Below are 18815 nucleotides of genomic sequence, written 5' to 3'. Positions count from 1 at the left end.
TGGTGGCTACTGAATGCAAGTTTAATCCTAAATTAGGTTATACTTTGGAGTATTTGTAACATTTTTAAAAACCACACAAAACACCCTGAATTCAACATTCAGCATTAATTTCTGAAGAATTTCACACATACACATGCTGTTCTTAGACACTTATAAGTCGTGTGTGTGTCCGTGTGTGTGTGTGTAAAATATATAACACACACACACACTGTATAGTATACAATGCCTGCAAAATATACATGCCATTTGGAATGGCTTCACACAGAAATTTTCTCTATCTCAAGGTCAAAGTGTTACAACACATCAAAGTCAGATCAAAGAGGTGAACTGAATCAAGGGCCAAACATCAATGGAAAGGTCAACACAATTCCAGCCAACTTGATTTTTGAGGTTTGCCAAATGTGGGTTAATTCACACACAGCAGATGTTAGGACACTTTCATCATCTTGAGATAGGTGGCTGTTTGTATGAACCCTAGAATAGACCAGAATGTTACATAAGGGTGCAAATATATAGTTATTTAATAGTTTTGAAAAACAAAAATAAATGTCCAGAATATCCACAGATCTCACCTATCTCACTGGGAATTACAAAAGCATCAATGAGGGCTACATCACTCAGCCTCAACATTTTCTCACAGTTAAAAAAACCTCTAACAGGAGGATGCATAGCTCAGTGATAGGCTCCCCACTTTGCATTTAGGACTACAGCCCCTAGTATCTACAACCTGGAAAAGGATCAGAGAGCAGGTTGATTCATTTATTTCAAATAGTTATATCTAGTCTCTCCGGGACAATATAACTCAGGGGGGCTCACAAAAAGTAATAAAATAAGCAACAATAAAAGGTAAAATAACTAAAAGGTAAGTTTTAGGTAACCTTTAACCAAAACTATAAAGCTAAAATAACTAAAAACAGGATCAAAAGTTGAAAACTAGACAGCTTAAAAAACCTATCACATATAGTTGCAGATAAAACACGTACAAGCCCCTCTAAAAAGATGGATTTTCAGGTCTTTTTAAAAAAAACAACAACAACCTGAGGTCTTTAAAAACAAAAACAAAAACGTCTGAGGGAGGGAGCGCGGCAAAGCTCTTCTGGGAGTCCGAAGTCATAGTCAGAAAAAAATCAGTATGAATATTTGGTTGGTTGGTTTGATTAGAACTCACCACATGCTAAGGGAACCAAGACGAGGAGCTGAAGCAACCGAGTGACTGATCGCTATGGTGGCCAAAAAGGAACTGAGTGGCATTCCTCCCGCCTTAAATGGTCATGTGGGGCAGGGCTGAAACACCACGAGGAGCTGTGGTATTCCACACAAGGGATTCCACACAGGCACAGAACCCATTTTTAATGGAGCTCAATGGATCATGAAACAGATCAACTTTTTATTTCCACAGGAACTTTAAATTCTTTTCAGCTTCTTTCCTATGCCATTTTATTCTGTGTAATTCTTCACAGATATGTCATACATGTGATGGTTTTGTATTTTTAATTCATTTTTATTTTATTTTATTTAGATTTATATGCCGTTCTTCCTCCAAGGAGTCCAGAGCTGTGTACATGGTTATGTTTATCCTCACAACAACCACCCTGTGAGGTAGGTTAGGCACAGAGAGAAATGACTGGTCCAGAGTCACCCAGCAGTTTCATGGCTGAACAGGAATTTGAACCCGGGTCTCCCTGGCCCTAGTCCAACACTCTAACCACTACACTACACTGCATGTGGTTGTAAGCTGCCCTGGAATGTTTTTATCAAGTAAATAAATGAGAGAAGACAAATTTATCAAGTAAATAAATGAGAGAAGGCAACGTTTGCTTTTTTCTAGTTCAAGGAGGCCCACCATGGGCAAACAAAATCCTGGAGCCTGCCATGATGCCTTCTCCTCATTGTGCTGTATGGAGCAGCAGTGGTCACAGTGGAGTAAGTGAGAGCCAAATCACATATCACATAAAAACTGGATCTAATGTTCCTCTGATCTTTAAAAAGAAGTAGTAAGAAACAATGTTAGGAAAGCTGCCACTGGGAGTGGAGGAAGGGGAGGAGGAGTAAAACACTTTCCCTGTCAGCAAGCATTCTGCTCAATATCTGCTCCCACCAAACTGCTTTTCCCTCAGCAGTGAAAAAGAACAGATTCCTGCACCTTTTCCCTGCAGGGAAAAAGTAGTGTGAGTGAAAGCAATTTCTAGTGGAACAAAGGGCCTCAGGGGGAAAGGTCCTGCAAGTCCTTCCTCAAGAATACAATCTTCTAAAGTTGCTTTTTAGTTTCCTTTTAAAGAGTTGAGGTAATGTTACAGACAACTGCATGTAATGTGTAGTTTGGCCCTGAGCAATCACCACAAATCACTGTTCCCATAAGGTACCTCTATACCACAGAGTAGTTTCAATTAGCACTTGCTTGACATGTCATGAAATTTACCTCCTCTGGGACTGCGCGTATATTCGTAAACCCTTTCCTGAAGACCACGAAAACACGACGAGCTCCACAACGCAGAGCTGATGTTGCACAGTCAAAAGCCGTGTCTCCCGCTCCAAGAACAATCACCGTTCCCTGTACTGATGGCAATGGAGATCGACAGGCACACATTCCTGAATGATGAAAGGAAAACCCCATTTTCAAGGAGAGAAACTATTTCTGCATGACAGCTCAAACGATACTTGTACTTGAAGCAGTGTAAAATTGCATCTTGCAGTTTCCAAGCATGGAGAGTCACTATCAAATTATTCTGCTCCATTGAAAGACAGTTTTATTCCCACTTTTAAGATATGCTTATACATGTAATTTCATAGTCAGTACCTTTAGCAGCACTGCCTTCCTGTCTTGGCAGGAAATAAAGTACAGTGCACTTTTTTAAAAAAAATATAGAGCCTTGTCAGATTGAATGCAACTGATTTAAGATCCAGGTATTCAAAATATGAAACCTTTGACAGCATCAATATTCCTTGAGAAAGAAACAAAGAAAAAGTCTTAATACAATAACTCCTATTCTTCACGGTGTAAATATCACTTGATTCCTTCTTAAGACCTTTTCTGGGGGGTGAAAAGTCTCCAAAAGTATTCATTTATGCTCAGGTAGACAACAAGCAGCAGATATAGGAAATACAAAGGAAGATGGTCCCAACCACTTTCTCTTCCTTCGTATAAAGTGGAACTGTGCATATAACCTTGTGTAAATATTTTTTTCGCACCTCAAAAGCCATCATGCACTGTCCCTGCTCTTGTTTTGAACATATGAAACTGCCTTATACCAAGTCAGACTTTTGCACCATCGGCCTTAGTATTGTTACACTGACTGGCAGTATTTCAGTGTTTCAGACAGGGATGTTTCCAAGGTCTATCTTGAAATGCCAGGGATGGAACCTGGGATATTTTGCATGCAAATCACATGCCCTACCTCTGAGCTATGGCTCTTCCTAACATCCATTGTCACAGCCATTTTCATTTATGTGCACACAAGGGTGATAAAACTGAAAGTGATGCCAATGTCATCGTTTTTTAGATTGTGAGCCGTTTGGGGACAGGGATCCATCTTATTTATTTATTATTTCTCTGTGTAAACTGCCCTGAGCCATTTTTGGAAGGGCGGTATAGAAATCGAATGAATGAATGAATGAATGAATGGCGGCAAGAAGTATCCTCAGCTAAAGAGGCCATGGTGCCACTTTTTCCTGGTTAATCCAAACATCATTTGTAAAATGGGCCAGTATGGTGAAGTATAACATGTGGCTGGAAAATGAGGATTTGTGGTGCAGTGTCTAGAGTGCTGAGTTGGAACGTGGGTGCTCCAAAGCCAAATATCCATTGTGGCATGAATATTATTATTATGTTTAAGTTATAAATTTTTCCATTTATAAACCTTTTCTTTAACATTGGGCTTGGGCAAGTTCACTGTTGCATATGGTTGTCGTGAAAGTAACAGAGAAGTGCACTTATCATACCAAAAAGGTGTTCTCAAAATTAATGCATACATAAATCCTACTTCAGTTCTATCATACTTGAGCTTTAGGCTCAATGTGGACCCGCAGCCATCTTTCCTTTATCTCAGCATCATAATCCCAACTGTGCCCCAAATCTAGCACAAGTGACATGCTGGGGAAAACAAGCCTTCCACTCTTGACCAGAATCACCTGGGCACTACGAGAGATTGCCAACTAAGCAATGTGCCAGTGTTTGTCAGTGGTAGAACACATGTTTTACATGAGTAAAACTCCAGGTGCAATCCTTGGCTTCTACAATTGAGTATTCTTAATTATCAGGGCCAGAGAACGAACCTTCTAGAATCTTTGGAGAGCACTGCCAGTTAGAACAGACAGTATTGGACCTCAGTGGTTACTGGTCTGATTTAAAGCACAGTACTGCTGCACAACGTGAATGGGGGGAGAGGAACTATTCCAAAAGCCATGCATGGTGGTGGCTGTCTAAAGGGGCATGCAGGCAAGAAAACACTTGTGATGCTGAGTACTAATAAAGTGTCCCACAGGAAGCTGTGGCAAGCAGACATCTATGAATGCAAAAGACTGTACCCCACCTGCAAAGACGAACCTCACTTGAATGTATATAATTATATAGCCATAATGTACCCATTACACAGAGACCTACAGGACTGACTTCCATAGATGAAAGTGTTAGACTGTTACCATCCTCAAAGTAATTCTGGGGTCACCTTGTTCTTGAGGGGAAAGTGCTTTCATATTGGTTTCCCACTTGTTTTATTTTTTGTAAAGAGTTACAAGGGAAAATATGGAAGTTCAGACAGTGTCAATAAGTCAGCATCAAGTACTGTACAGGATACAGAGAAAAACTAAAAAAAACCCAAACCAAACGCACGTAATTCATACAATATGTTGCACTTTAACAGGCAGAATGCAACTAACCACTGATTAAACAAATTACTGTAATTTTTAAAATGATACTGTAAATAGCATAAACCTATAATCTGAAGGGGATTGTGATAGTTTCATTCAGAAGTGTCTGTTTTTTTACCATATCATCAGTGGTCTGTAATTCTTAACTCTGTGTTACATCAGTTGTGAATTTTCACAGCAAGGGTGTACAACCACAAGTAACAATTTCTTTCAAGAACAAAAAAAACACAACCCTTTCAAAACACAGGTCTATGAATACTAAAATAAGAAATCTTATACACACACATATATATGATAACCTTCCTTCAGCATAACACAGTACACAACCAATTATTTCACCATATGGATGGAATTTCACTAATCCCATGGGCTAAGCCAAAAGTTGTTTCCCCATTTTGTTTTGGGGAATGAAAATAGTGCTATTTGGGGAGGGGGCTGGAACCCTCCCCCATGCTGAGAACATTCATCATCTTTTTTTCTTTTTCTTTTCTTTTTTTGCACCCATTTGCTGCTTTTGTTTCCCTGGTTTTCTGCTATTTGGGCAGTTGTTGATTTTTTAACTAGGTTGCCTTAGGAATGTGGGTGCCTCAATCAACCCTGTGACATCAGAGATCACATAACAATGAGCCATAGCTGGTAAGAGTTTGCTAGGTGTCATTCAAGGCAAATCAAGTAGCCTTAAGAAATCATTGCCTTCCGGAACCATAGGTGAACAATTTTACTTTCCATCAATGTAACACTTGAAAAATCACCAAAGGGGGGCACCTTTTGATACTGCCAGAGTGTTTGAAATGCTCCCTCCCTTTCAGTGCAGGCTGTGATTTCATTCAATGTACTGCTTTTACATAAACAGACATTCTTTGCAAAATACTCAGACGACAAAAGACAAAAAGTGTTCACAGAGATGTGATCCAAGAGACAATTCAGACATTATTTTCCCATCCAAACTTCATGTTATGTTAAACATGCAGTTTGGTCCTGCACATTTTCATTATAAATAGCAGATCAGGATCGAAACTGTGGTTCATGAGGGCAGGTGTTTTTAAAAATCCTTTTCTCTCACACTGTGGTCTCAATATAATAGCAGCTTCTCCCCTGAAGCTATTTCCTCCTGGCAGGAAGCTGTCCTTGGCGCCAATGGCAGCTGCCCTCCCAAGGCAAACAGCAGCCTGGGGATGCATTTTTTGTCAGGACCACAGCATGATGAGAAAGGGTTAAAAACTCCCTTCCCATGCCCCATGTTCCAAATCCTGATCACCCCATGGCTGCTATTTACAACACATAAGGCCAACCTACACAGCACCACATGAGGGCTAAAACAACTGAAAGCTGCTTTCCCCATGAGCCATACTGGCCCATGTTACAAATGATGTTTGGATTAGCCAGGAAAAAGAGGCACCATCGCCTCTGGAGTTGAGGATACTACTTGCCGCCATTGGCATCGCTTTCAATTTTATCACGCTTATGTGCACATAAATTAAAATTGCTGTGGCAATGGATGCTAGGAGGAGCCATAGCTCAGAGGCAGGGCATGTGATTTACAGGCAAAAGTTCCCAGGTTCAATTCCTGACATTTCAAGATAGAGCTGGGAACAATCCCTGTCTGAAACACTGTAAAGTCACTGCAACAATACTGAGCAGACTGATTAAGCAGAGTCCCCATGCTGGTGCCACTCATTGTTGGCTGTCACTGCCACTGGGTAGGGTTGTGCACAGAACCTGGCCTCACAGAGGCCATTTGAGCATGCGCGGTGGCCATTTTGTTTCTGGCGGATATTTTTTTTAAAACCATATTTTTAAAAAATGGCTGCCAAGCATGCTCAAATGATCCCTGTGAGGCCCTAGGCCTTGCCAGGCCTTGCAGAGGCCATTTGAGCATGCGCAGCAGCCTCCAAAATATCAACCGCGCTGATTTTTGCAGGCCCTAACTGGCTGAAAATCAGCCCGGGACGGGCTGCAGTGGTGACTTAAGAGGCCAGTGAGGGGAGGAGGAACATTTGCAGACACACACACCCCGTGGCCTTTAGGAAGCCCCCCGAAGGGACTACAGGTTAAATTGTTGTTGTTTTTTAAAAAAATCACGAACTGGGGAGGGGGATTCGGTTCACAGAGGCCGGACCAGGGGGGCGGATTTTGGTTCTAACTCGAACCCCCAAACCAGTTTGCACATGCCTACCACTGGGTAGAGATATCCGATGTATCCTTTCCATAGAAGGAACATAATGCTTGAATCAGCATTAAGACACTTTCTGCTGATACAGATTTTTGTACATGCTGCCTATCTTGAACTATGGGGAAATGTTTCATATTCTGATTCTGCTAATGTTGTATTTGTGTTAAATTTTTTACTGCGTTTTAAAATTAATAACCTTGCTTTAATTTATTGTTTTGTATGCCACATCTGCACACCAAATGTAGAATAGAAAATGCTTTAAATAAATATACTGGGTGAGGGGTGGAATTTAAAACAAAAGTGAAAAGAGCTACCTGGTTTACTTGCCAGAGCCACCAGTGGTAAGAAGTCTTTAGATGTGTAAAATCCTTGATCCATTCCCAAACCTTGAAATACAGATTCTCTCTTTGGTTCTGGTAGACCTAATGAACACAAAGTTTTAATAAAGAGTATTCAGCAGACGTTAAGTATTGAACAGAAGAGGAATGGAAGATTTCTTCAGCCTATCAGTGATTAAATCCAACAAACCTATACAACTTCAAAAGGTTTATATGTCGATAACCAGAGGCATCAGTCCACAATCAATATATTTTGTCTACAGAAGAAACTGCTTTTAAACAATTGTACATATAGAAAAAACAGAGAAACGATTTCAATATCTGCATTATTTGTATGATCATTTGACTATAAAAGCTCTCCTTTAGAATGTGCAAATTTCTACTTGAAAACTAATCATACAAAAATTGGTCTCATATCGATTTTGTGTTTTTTTAAAAAATTATGTGCATATTTAAGATCCACTGAAATGCCTTAACCAGGGGAAGGAGAGGCAGTGAACATCAGAAAATATATCTCTGTTGAGTATCATGGCAACTTCTCTTGCCCATGAAATAGTAAGAAGTTGCTATCTGACAAGGATTCATTTCTGCCACCTGAATGGACAAATATAACAAATATTTATTTATCAATCACCACAATGTCTTAAAAGCCCCTTACATGATTTGACTGCATAGAGAAGTACACCAAGTGCCAATATTTCAGCTAGAGATATCATCCAGCAGAATCAAGAATGTCAGAACAATCATTTTTCTATCTTTGCACAGGGCAGCACATCATGAAAGAAAGTGGGGGTGGGGGGTGGGGAGAGAAACACTGCTACCAAAACTGCATGTAGTAGGGAAAAGCTGTAATGAGAAAATCCAGACATGCACCTGCAATGATGAAGGATCTTGGAAGACAGGTGGAATCTCAAGCCATCTGGACACACATGCTTGGAGGAATGCCACATTCACTGCCAAGAGCCATCCACCACACCATTATACCAGCTATACAGAAGATGTGACAAATGTCTAATGCACTAAAACAATTATTTTGCTCATTTTACAAAAATTAAAACATGACATGATAGCCCAATATTATATACATAGATGTAGTCGAATAATATGTATGTCTAGAGACTTTAAGTTGGGATGATCATTCTCTCTCAACTCTGATTTGTTTGCATGGGCAAGAAATCCCAGCACGTCTTAGCCCCCTCGCAATCTTGCTCTGTCAGACCAGTCTGAGACCATTAAATTGTCAGTTTCTCTTCTACATAACCATTGTTTAAGTGAATGCATCTGAAATCTTTACTGGCTTGTTTTGTTCTTTCCTTCATCATTCCCTTATCCTTTCTGTGTTGTATATATTAGATTGCTAGCCGTTCTGAGAGAGATTTGTATTTTATTTTTTACACAGCATACAGTAGAATTTTAAGTACACAATAACAAAGACCCTGCTTAAAAAGCTCTTTGAAACACGTGTAGAGGGGTGATTCAGATTAACACCCCACCCATGCAATTAAGCAATGTCCCAATAGTATGTTGGGATGTTCTCAGCATGTCCCCACCCTGATTGCACATTGGGGGCCAGTGTTCATCTGAACAAGGCCAGTGTCACACTAGGAGTGATGAGACCCAGTTTCAAACCGCTCTCAGCCTCAAAGGTCATTGGGTGACCTTGGACCAGCTATGGTTTTTCTTCCCTTGAAGACAGATATCAGAGTGACAGATGGTGTGCATGTTCAGGACAACATTCTTCATTTAAAGAACGTGCCTTAACTTGAACCTAGCATCTTTTTTCAAGGATGCTAGAATGATATTAATATAATGCAATGTGATTGCTCACTTGCAGACTGACCTAACAGAATTAAGGTTGGTTTGCATTTTCAGGACATAATTCTTCATATGTTCAAACTGTTTTCAAAACCATTGGGATTAAGCACGGCCTCTTAGGCACTTCATATTACTACAGCTACAAAACTGGTCATCTCTTCTGTTCTGAAATAAAATTCTGGAAGCAGGGAAATATGCCCTGACCATCTTTATAAATGTGTTCACAGTTTTATCTCATATCTGACAACATGTCCCTATTTTCCCATTCACCTGAATGGGAAAATAGGGACATGTTGGCAGGTATGTTATCTTACTTCACTTCCTTGTCCATGTAAGATTTTAAGCTGTATAAATGAGGCCTCCAGAGTTAAAATACTTCCCACACCCCTCCAGTTTTAGCAGAAACAAAATGATGTGTACATTATCAGAAAGGAAAAGATACTACCTTTTAAAATATAGTGGGTTGTTACCAAATTAGTGTAGCCCTCTGTAGGGAGTTGTATTAGATTTGGTCCGGAAGGTTGCCATGGGGTGAGGAAAGAGCGAAAGTCTGTGAGGGAGAGAAAGACCTTGAGAAAGTCAGGTTGCTTACCTGTAACAATAATTCTTGTAGTGGTCCATTGTCCTCCACATTGTGGATGTCTACGCCTGCGTAGACAGTACCCCGGGGAACCTTCTAGAGTTTATATTGCCTTTTGGCGGTAGCTCCACCCCATTAGTGACATATCCCTTACCACAGATGTTACCTCCCTCAGTCTCTGACCACCATGATCAACATAATCAGGTAAGTGACCTCTACAATGGGGAGAAAGGAGGGTCATGTAAAGATCAATGGACCACTACAAGAACTACTGTTACAGGTAAGAAACCTGACTTTCTTGGTAGTAGTCCTATTGTCCTCCACACTGTGGAGATTAGCAAGTTACTCCAGGATGGTGGGAAAAGCGGGCATCTACAGTAGGATAGTAGATCTAAGATCGCTGCCTCAAACTGCAAGAGTGCCCATGACCTGGTATCCATGGTATAGTGGTGGATGAAGGATGGTGATCCTTTCCAGGTAGCAGCTCTACAAATGGCATCTAAGGAAATCCCATGAAAGTAAGCTGTGGAGGTGGCCATAGCCTTGTTGTGTGTTCTTTAATGGAGAGTGGTGGCAGTATTTTTGCTAGGACCTACGCCTGCTTTATTGCAGACATGATCCAGGCAGACAGTCTTTGAGAGGAAACTTGCTTCCCTTTGTTGGGACTTGCATAGAAGACAAATGAGGATTTTGATAGATGGAGTGGATGTGTGTGATGGAGGTAGAAGGAGAGCACACATTTTATGTCCAATGTGTGCCAAGAGCGTTCAAGGAGGGCAAAGGGAAGAATACTGGAGACAGATGTCCTGAGAGACGTGGTACTGAGACATAACCTTAAGTAAGTGTTACACGCACTGTTCCCACTAAGGCGTGCACATGTGTTTGCACTCACAAGTTTTTTGATGTCCACTCAGTTGATTTTAGATCCCGCTCAGGTTGAATCATGAAGGCCCCATTCTGAATGCACATGCACACACACACTGTCTGGATACTGCCACCCAGAATAAAACTCATTCTGCACAGAGATGAAAAAAAATAGAGGGACCACTGCACGTCGAGTCTCAGCAACATCTTATCCTGCTGGAAAGATAGGAATAGTGGGTCTGCTCGGAGAGCTCTTAGTTCTGATATGCAACTAAGGCTGCTGTAATTGCCAGCAAAAAAGCCATTTTAATAGTCAGAAATTTAATGGAGCAAGTAGCCATGGGCTCAAAGGGCTTATGCATAAGGGAAGTCAAGACCAACTTTAGGTCCCAAGGAAGTGCTAGCCTTGATGCTGGGGGATATAAACAAAGTACACCTTTAAAGAACTTCTTAACAGGATCCAAGGAAAAAATATGGACATCAAAGTACATGCTACAATGGCAGCCAGATGAACCTTTAATGAAGGAACAGAAAGATCTAAATGCGTTAAATGTAAGAAAGGAGAAACTCCAGGGAAGCTTCCTTGCGGTCAATAAACTTGGAGGTTGCAAAAACAGTGAAACATTTCCATTTTGAAGAATAAGAATGTAACGTGGAACATTTTTCTGTTGGCCGAGATTACATCGAGCACTGCTTGGTCCCTAATCACCGGTAGTTGATCCTCCACACTGTGAGGTGGAGGCTCTGAAATCCAAAAGACTGACCCTTGTTCCATGGTAAGTAGATCCAGACAGTCAGGTAACCGTACATACAGGCCGTTGGAGAGGGCCAGCAACATGGGGAACCAAGCCTGATGGGATTACCAGGGGGCAATCAGAATGCAATCGGTGCAGTCCTCTTTGATCTTCCTTAGAACTCTTGGTATGAGTGGCAGTGGAGGATACAGGGAGAGCAGGCCCCTGTCCAACAGTAGCAGGAAAGCATCCCCTAGGGAACTGCTATCTTGATGTGCTCTGCTGCAGAATTCTTTGTGCTGTTTGTTTTCTGCTGTGGCAAACAGGTCTGTAGCCGGAGACCCCCATCATTCAAATAAGGATTGGGCTACTGCCTTGTTCAGGGAACTTTCATGGGACTGTACATGTCGGGTACAGCTGAAAGAATCGGCCCAAACATTCTCTTTCCCAGCAGTGTGCAAGGCTGATGGCCAGATGTGATTGTTGAGGCATCAAGTCCGGATATCCATAAAGTGGGTGACCACTTCCCACCTTGACGATTTAAGTACGACACTGCTGTGATACTGTCTGTCATAATTAGCATGGAGGAGCTGCTCAGTTTTGGAAGGAATGCCTTCATGGCTTTCCAAATGGCTAACAGCTCCAGTTGGTTGATATGCAATCTCCTCTTGTATTTGTTGCAGAGTCCAGCAGCGCTGCAGCTCACACAATGTGCATCCCAACCTGAACTGGAGAACCTGAACATTGATAACATTGTTATCAATGACATGGTTGGTGGTTGAAAAATGATCTGCCCTTGAGCAGATTCAGGAGCCAGGACCACCAATGTATAGATTTGCAAATGGCTTCTGGTAGTAGTAATCTGGTGTGCGGGTGGTCTTCCTGTGGATAAAAGACATACAGGAACCACTGTTGCAAGGAACGCATCCGAAGGCATGCCAGATATAGAATACTGGTGGTGGATGCAATGAACCCCAGCATTTTTCTTATGGATCTTTCTGGGTGCCATCTGGTGGTTAGGATCCTGTGGGCCATGGCTCTGATATCTGCTATTCTCCTTTGTGACAGGGAGACGAGCATTTCTTGGGAGTCAAGAATAGTGCCCATAAACTCTATAGCCCTTGTGGGCATTAATTTTGACTTTTACCAATTTACGTATAGCTCGAGATGGTACAGCAGGTTCAGTGTAGTTTGAATATTAAGACGTAAGTTCGCTTTGGTTTGCGATACCAAGAGCCATTTGTCCAAGTACGGGAATATCCGAATGGCTTGTTGACAGAGATGTGCCATGACTACAGACATGCACTTGGTGAAGACACTTAGCACTGTGGTCAGATCAAAGGCCAATACCTTGTACTGGTAGACTCTGCTCCCAATGCAAAAACTGAGATATTTTCTGTGATTTGGTCAGATCAAGATATGAAAATAAGATTCCATCAGATCTATGGCTGCAAACCATCACACAACAGGAGATGTAGAATTTAGTTGAGGGTGGTCATACAGAAATGCCTTGATTGAATAAACTGGTTTAGGCTGCAGAGATCCATAATAGGTCTCAATACCGCATCTCTCTTCGGGATCGTGAAGTCCCACGAGTAAAAACCTCTTGCAGTATTGGTGTGTACCCATTGGATGGTGCCCTTCTTGAGCAATGACTTGACCTCTTGTTGCAGAGTCAGATTGGGCTGTGAACAACACGTTCCCAAAAAGGGTGGGAGGGTATGGAACTTGATCGCATACCCCATACTGTTGGTCAATACCTACTGGTCCATGGCGATATCCTGTCAGGTGTTTACAAATGGGAGGAGCCTGGATGCTGACAGTGTGTCAGGCCATTTTATTCTACAATGGTTTAGTCCTTGGAGTGGATTTTGTGGAAGCAGAGGATGGTTTATGAAAGGAACTATAGGACTGGTATCTGTTTCTCTGTTGCCCTTGGCAATGGAAGGGCTGAAAGGTAGGCTTTTGGTTCACTAGCTGGCCCCATGGGCATTGCTTATGTGACTTCTGCTGGAAAGACTGAATCCCCATTGATTTCATAGTAGTTGAGTTTGTGAATTCTTTCCAATGTGTCATCTGTTTCCTTCCCAAACAGATTATCCCCATCAAAGGGGAGGTCCACAATTCGAAGCTTAGCCTCAGAGCCAAGGGTACTAGATTTAAGTCATGTGTGATGATTCAGAGCTATGGCGGTAGCCATAGTATGGGAACTGCAGTCTGCCTCATGTCTTGAGGAATGTACCTGTTGCTTTGTAAACTTGTTGCTTTTGCAAAGCTGTTGCTCTGCAAGCCTTCATGCAGAAAGATCATGGCAGCCTCCTTTTGATTTGATGGAAGCTGCTGGAGAAAAGGCTCAAGTTTTTCCAGAATAAAATGTATAGAACGTGCCATGCACCCCTGATAATTTGATATGCAGAGCTGTAGGCTTGCTGTGGCATAAATGCACTTCTCAAAGGAATCCATCTTTTCCCCATCAGGGTCTGAAGGAGCAGGTAATAACCTTTCTTTAGAACCATGCTGAGATGACTCTACCACAATGGAATTAGGCTTTGGGTGCAAAAATAGGTAAGGAGCATCAGCCTGGTGGACCCTATATGGGTTCTCCAACTTCTTAAACGTAGGTTGGATGGACACTGGTTTGCACCAAGTTGCCTTAGCTACTTCCGTGACAGTAGGAAGAAGGGGTAAAGAGACAGGAGGCGAGACAGAAGGCTTGATGAAGCCAAAGACAGGGTCAAATTTTAGTTGCTGAGTCTCCAAACTCAGTGCTGATGCCATGCACTGAACCTGCTCTGAGTAGGGTCTATAGTCATTTGAAGTGGATTGGCCTTTTTCTCCATCCAGAGAATCATCAGATTCAGGTGAAGCCAGTGGTAGCCCAGGATTTTTGTTAAGCAAGGAGAGGAGAGCTGGTCTTGTGGTAGCAAGCATGACTTGTCCCCTTAAGCTAAGCAGGGTCTGCCCAGGTTACATATGAATGGGAGACTAGAAGTGTAAGCACTGTAAGGCATTCCCCTCAGGCAATGGAGCCGCTCTGGGAAGAGCATCTAGGTTCCAAGTTCCCTCCCTGGCAGCATCTCCAAGATAGGGCTGGGAGAGACTCCTGCCTGCAGCCTTGGAGAAGCCACTGCCAGTCTGTGTAGACAATACTGAGTTAGATGGACCTATGGTCTGACTCAGTATATGGCAGCTTCCTATAGAGAGGGGAGCTGGTCTTGTGGTAGCAAGCATGACTTGTCCCCTTAGCTAACCAGGATCTTCCCTGGTTGCATATGAATGGGAGACTAGAAGTGTGAGCACTGTAAGATATTACTGCTACCAGTCAATACTGAGCTAGATAGACCAATGGTCTGACTCAGTATATGGCAGCTTCCTATGTTCCTATGATGTTCCTAAGAAGCAGCATTCACGTCAGTCATGACCAGTCAGGTCTGCAGCGATGGCTGGCTTGGTACTTTGGGAAGGCTTAGCTAATTGCTGGGGCTGTACCTTTTTCTGGGGCTGGTTATATGTAGCAAACATTTTTCTTTATTATTCCTCTTGTGTTGAGTAGTATTGGAACCTGTAGTCACTTTCTTGCATGAGCTAGATCTGGACCTTGAGCTGGACCATTGTCTATTATCTCTGTGCCCCCATTCTCACTCCCCTGAGCTCCAGTGTTGCCTCCTCTGATGGCCAGTCCACCCAGTGGGCCTCTCTAGGCAGGCCAGGCAACTGCTGTGTCCATCTGAAGCAGGGAGCTTTGCCGAGCAGGACACACAAAACTTTAAGGATAGCTTAGCAGCCATAAACTGCTTCAGGCGTTCAAGGAAAAAAGGCGGGAGGCTGGATACCGACAAGACACTTTGGGAGGGATACCGAAGTAAAATAACACACACAAAAATGAAAGGCAAGGATATAACAAGCGAGAAGAAGCGGTGAAAATAAAATGAAAATAAAAGGAATAAGATGATGGAAAGGTTAAAATCCCCCCCTTTTTTCCTTTTTTGACAGCTCTGACCTCAGAAGAAACTAAGGCAGAAGGTCCTCCAGTGTCGCTATCATGGTGGTCAGAAAGGGACTGAGGGAGGTAACATCTGTGGTAAGGGATATGTCACTAAGGGGGAGGGGCTACCACCAAAAGGCCATATTAGCTCTAGAAGGTTCCCCGGCGTCCTGTCTACGAAGGTGCAGACATCCACAGTGTGGAGGACAATTGGACCACTACCAAGAAAAAGCTGGATTCTCAAGAAGAGGAGTTTATGCAGTGATTGATATGGGGAGAAGTGAGAAGGGATACGGACTTGTAAACTGAAGCAAAAGGAGAGCAGTAGCTTTCTACTGTTGAGCAGCTGTAGAGCCATCCCTAGGAAACCGAGGCCTGAAACCAAAGATAAGCCTGAGGATCTGCTTCATTATGCATTTTGTGGAATACAAATACTTGTGAGACTCCTCCTGATCTGACTTGGTTTCACCCCCATGAACTACTTCCTGAGGGGATTTAAGTCCTGTTTATATATTTATTTGTGTTATGAATGAATATTATTGTTTAACACGGTATTTGAAGGTATTAATGTTTTATGTATTTTATCTATTTTGTTGTTGTTGTTGTTGTTGTTGTTGCTTCCCTTCTTTTTCTTGTATTTATGCTGGCCTTGGGCCAAAATAAACAAATACATACATATTGTTTAACATTATTTCATTTCATTGCCCATGAATTCATTTCTATATTTGTCTGTGGCATGTGAACTTCGGTGAAAATAGGAGAAGATTATACTAACATGAGTGTAACACCACAGAAGAGAAATTTCCCATTTCCTCCTCCTCACTGAAGCCACTAATGCCCACCCAAAGCTGTTCCTGAGGGGCAGCGGACCCTAGGAAATGGAATGACCTGTGATATGGGGGTGGGTAGGGTGGAAGAAGGAATTCCCAGAAATAGGGGAAAGGCACCAGAACAGGTACTTTGCTTACACAAGATGCCTGTGCTAGATGCTGGCGGATTTCCCTCCTCCAGTTCCTCACTTCATATGTCTTCCTGTTCTCAAGGGTCCTCTCCAATCCTCAAGAGTGGATTTGAGGGGGAACTCTGGGGAGGAGGGATAGACAATCCTCTTCTGCTGGCTTTCTCTATTCACACAAATTTGGAAACAACCCATTACCTCAAAAGCAAATGATGCACCATTACTAACAAATGTGTGTGCTGAAACCTAATGCCATTTTACTTTAAATAAAGGCTTTAGGAGCCTCTAAATTTGAGAAGAGAAACAGGTGGCTGGGCGGTGGGGAGGGGGGGACCATTTCTCTGCCAGTCATTTTCCCACTTCAAATCATTTTCTCAAATTGTGCCCCATCCCGTCTACACAGGGTCCTAGTTACACATTTACCTCCACAATGATTGGTGAGGTGTAACTTATTGGTGATGAAGATACCCATTCAGATGAATATCCTATTAAAAGGAATACAGTACAGGTGGACGACATACATGGAATGAAATGGAGAATAAATCTCAGGTGATTACACCAACAATGCAAAAACAGTTGATGAAAAAATATTTATTCCAACACATTTTCCCACTTGACAGCTTGAGAGAGATGTGTACCATATTTACCCAAATAGGAGATTCTGAATTTAAGATGAACGCCTTAAAAATGGAGGTCAAATTTATGTTATACCTGTATTTATCCAAAAGGAAGAGGATTCTGAATTTAAGACAACCCCTTCAATTTCTAATATCAAATAACTTGGAAAAAATCCTAGTATTAGATTCAGGTAAATAGAGTATTCTTAGGGCTTGAGCAAGAATACACATCTCTCTCAGGCATTCAAGTGGAAATATTCATTAAGGTTTTTTTTGAAACACATTGGAATACATATTTTTTCATCTACTGTTTTTACATTGTTGGATGGCATATAACCACATTCAGATGTACATTCAAATGTGAATGTTGTCCATCTATCCCAGATTACTTTGAATGGGATGTATATTCACGTGCACATCCTCAATCTTCTCCAGCAAGTCACTCAACTTTGCACAACTCAGTTAGGTCAAGGGAGTGTGGGCCCATTTACCTCATGAACAAAGAATCCTATCTTCTTCACCCACCCACCTACCCACCCACCCACCCCTGTTTACAGTTTTATACCCAAGCACTGCAATAAATCTTCAAACTAGAGAAGCAAATTGTAAAGTAAAGTATGCTGTCAAGTCCATTTCGACTCCTGGTGCCCACAGAGCCCTGTGGTTTTATTTGGTTTACCACTGCCTCCTTCCTCACAGTATGAGACGATGTCTTTCAGCATCTTCCTATATCGCTGCTGCCCAATATAGTACCAGTGGGGATTCAAACTGGCAACCTTCTGCTTGTTAGTCAAGCACATTATAGGGGGTGCAAAAATATTCATGAAATGTGCCATTCATTTCCGATTACCATCAATCTCTATTGTCAACATTTTACTTGAAATAAAAGGCACTTCACCACACACACACAAACAATTTCTTTAGATGGAAAAGGGAGTTTCAATAGGCCCGTCTTCTTTCTGAGAAAGTACTTATGTGAACTTCAGCCTCTTGACAATGTGTGTATATGTATTTGCACATACAAAAGCAGAAGTAACTAACTAAAGTCTTGTTAACACAGAGTATTAAAGAGCCCTTGGGGAAAGCAATTCTAGAGGGAAAGAAGGCTTATTAATAAATTAGGAAGAAAATAAAAATGATGGTTTTTAAATGGCAAAGCTATTAAGCAGCTCTTTTAAATCAGTTTTTAACAAGGAAAAATAAGCTAAAGTAACTATGTACAATTAAGAAAGTAATGGCCCAGATCCTGAGTTGCAGTTAAGAGTTCTTCAGCACAGCTTGTGGGAGGATCTGTCTAGGTGGCTTGTACTTCATCATGTGACTGGCTGAGAAGTGGTGGGTTCTCCCAGTCTCTAATCATGTTTGGTAGACTGCCATTTCCTCTCCCAAGTTCCTAAGACTGTTACCCATGCATATGTCACCTGTGACAACTGGCCCAATTCAAGCATAAAACAATCTGCTGAAGGAAGTTATGCCAGAAAATGACAGGTTAAAAGATGGACAAAATTTGCAGAGGTGTAGAGATGGTATGGAAGTGGCCTTGCCATGATCAGTTCAAACAATTATTTTCCTCTCCCAGAGTGAGCTCTGTCCTGCAGGTTTTTCAGGTGGACCAATCTGAATGGGGCAAAGCCAGCAGCAGACTACTCTGATTTTCTCCTGCCTGTGACATCACACATACACCCAAATTCCCAAAGTAATTTTGCAACTTTTTTAAAAGGGAATGAATGAATAGATGAAAGTACTCCACACACCATGCAAGCCTAAGGATGTCCAAATCGCTCTTTATATATGCTAGGAATACTTGTTGAAATACTAGTATTTCTAGAGTTTGTAGGAAGACGCTTGGAAACCAGCACCACTGTCAATCAAGGGAAGGTGCCCA

The 18815-nt window shown here is 42.0% G+C and overlaps 1 protein-coding gene across 16 annotated transcripts in view; it reads right to left on the bottom strand.

The window, feature by feature from the left end:
• The window catches only part of DPYD (dihydropyrimidine dehydrogenase), a 773239-nt gene that overhangs the window by 411020 nt on the left and 343404 nt on the right, over positions 1-18815 (bottom strand). For 15 of the 16 annotated variants that reach the window (XM_053242814.1, XM_053242808.1, XM_053242809.1 and 12 more), the window contains 2 exons: positions 7354-7461; positions 2420-2589 (listed from right to left, as the gene is read on the bottom strand). In XM_053242814.1, coding sequence (XP_053098789.1) covers positions 2420-2589; positions 7354-7461 — 278 coding nt within the window. Of the gene's footprint in view, positions 1-2419; positions 2590-7353; positions 7462-18815 lie in introns of those variants that run through there. The other variant, XM_053242826.1, reaches the window with a different exon arrangement.

This window comes from Hemicordylus capensis, chromosome 4, assembly GCF_027244095.1.
Source record: "Hemicordylus capensis ecotype Gifberg chromosome 4, rHemCap1.1.pri, whole genome shotgun sequence".
NCBI lineage: Eukaryota > Metazoa > Chordata > Lepidosauria > Squamata > Cordylidae > Hemicordylus > Hemicordylus capensis.
The sequence above is the reverse complement of the archived record's forward strand: the minus strand, read 5'-3'. Positions and strand labels throughout refer to the sequence as shown.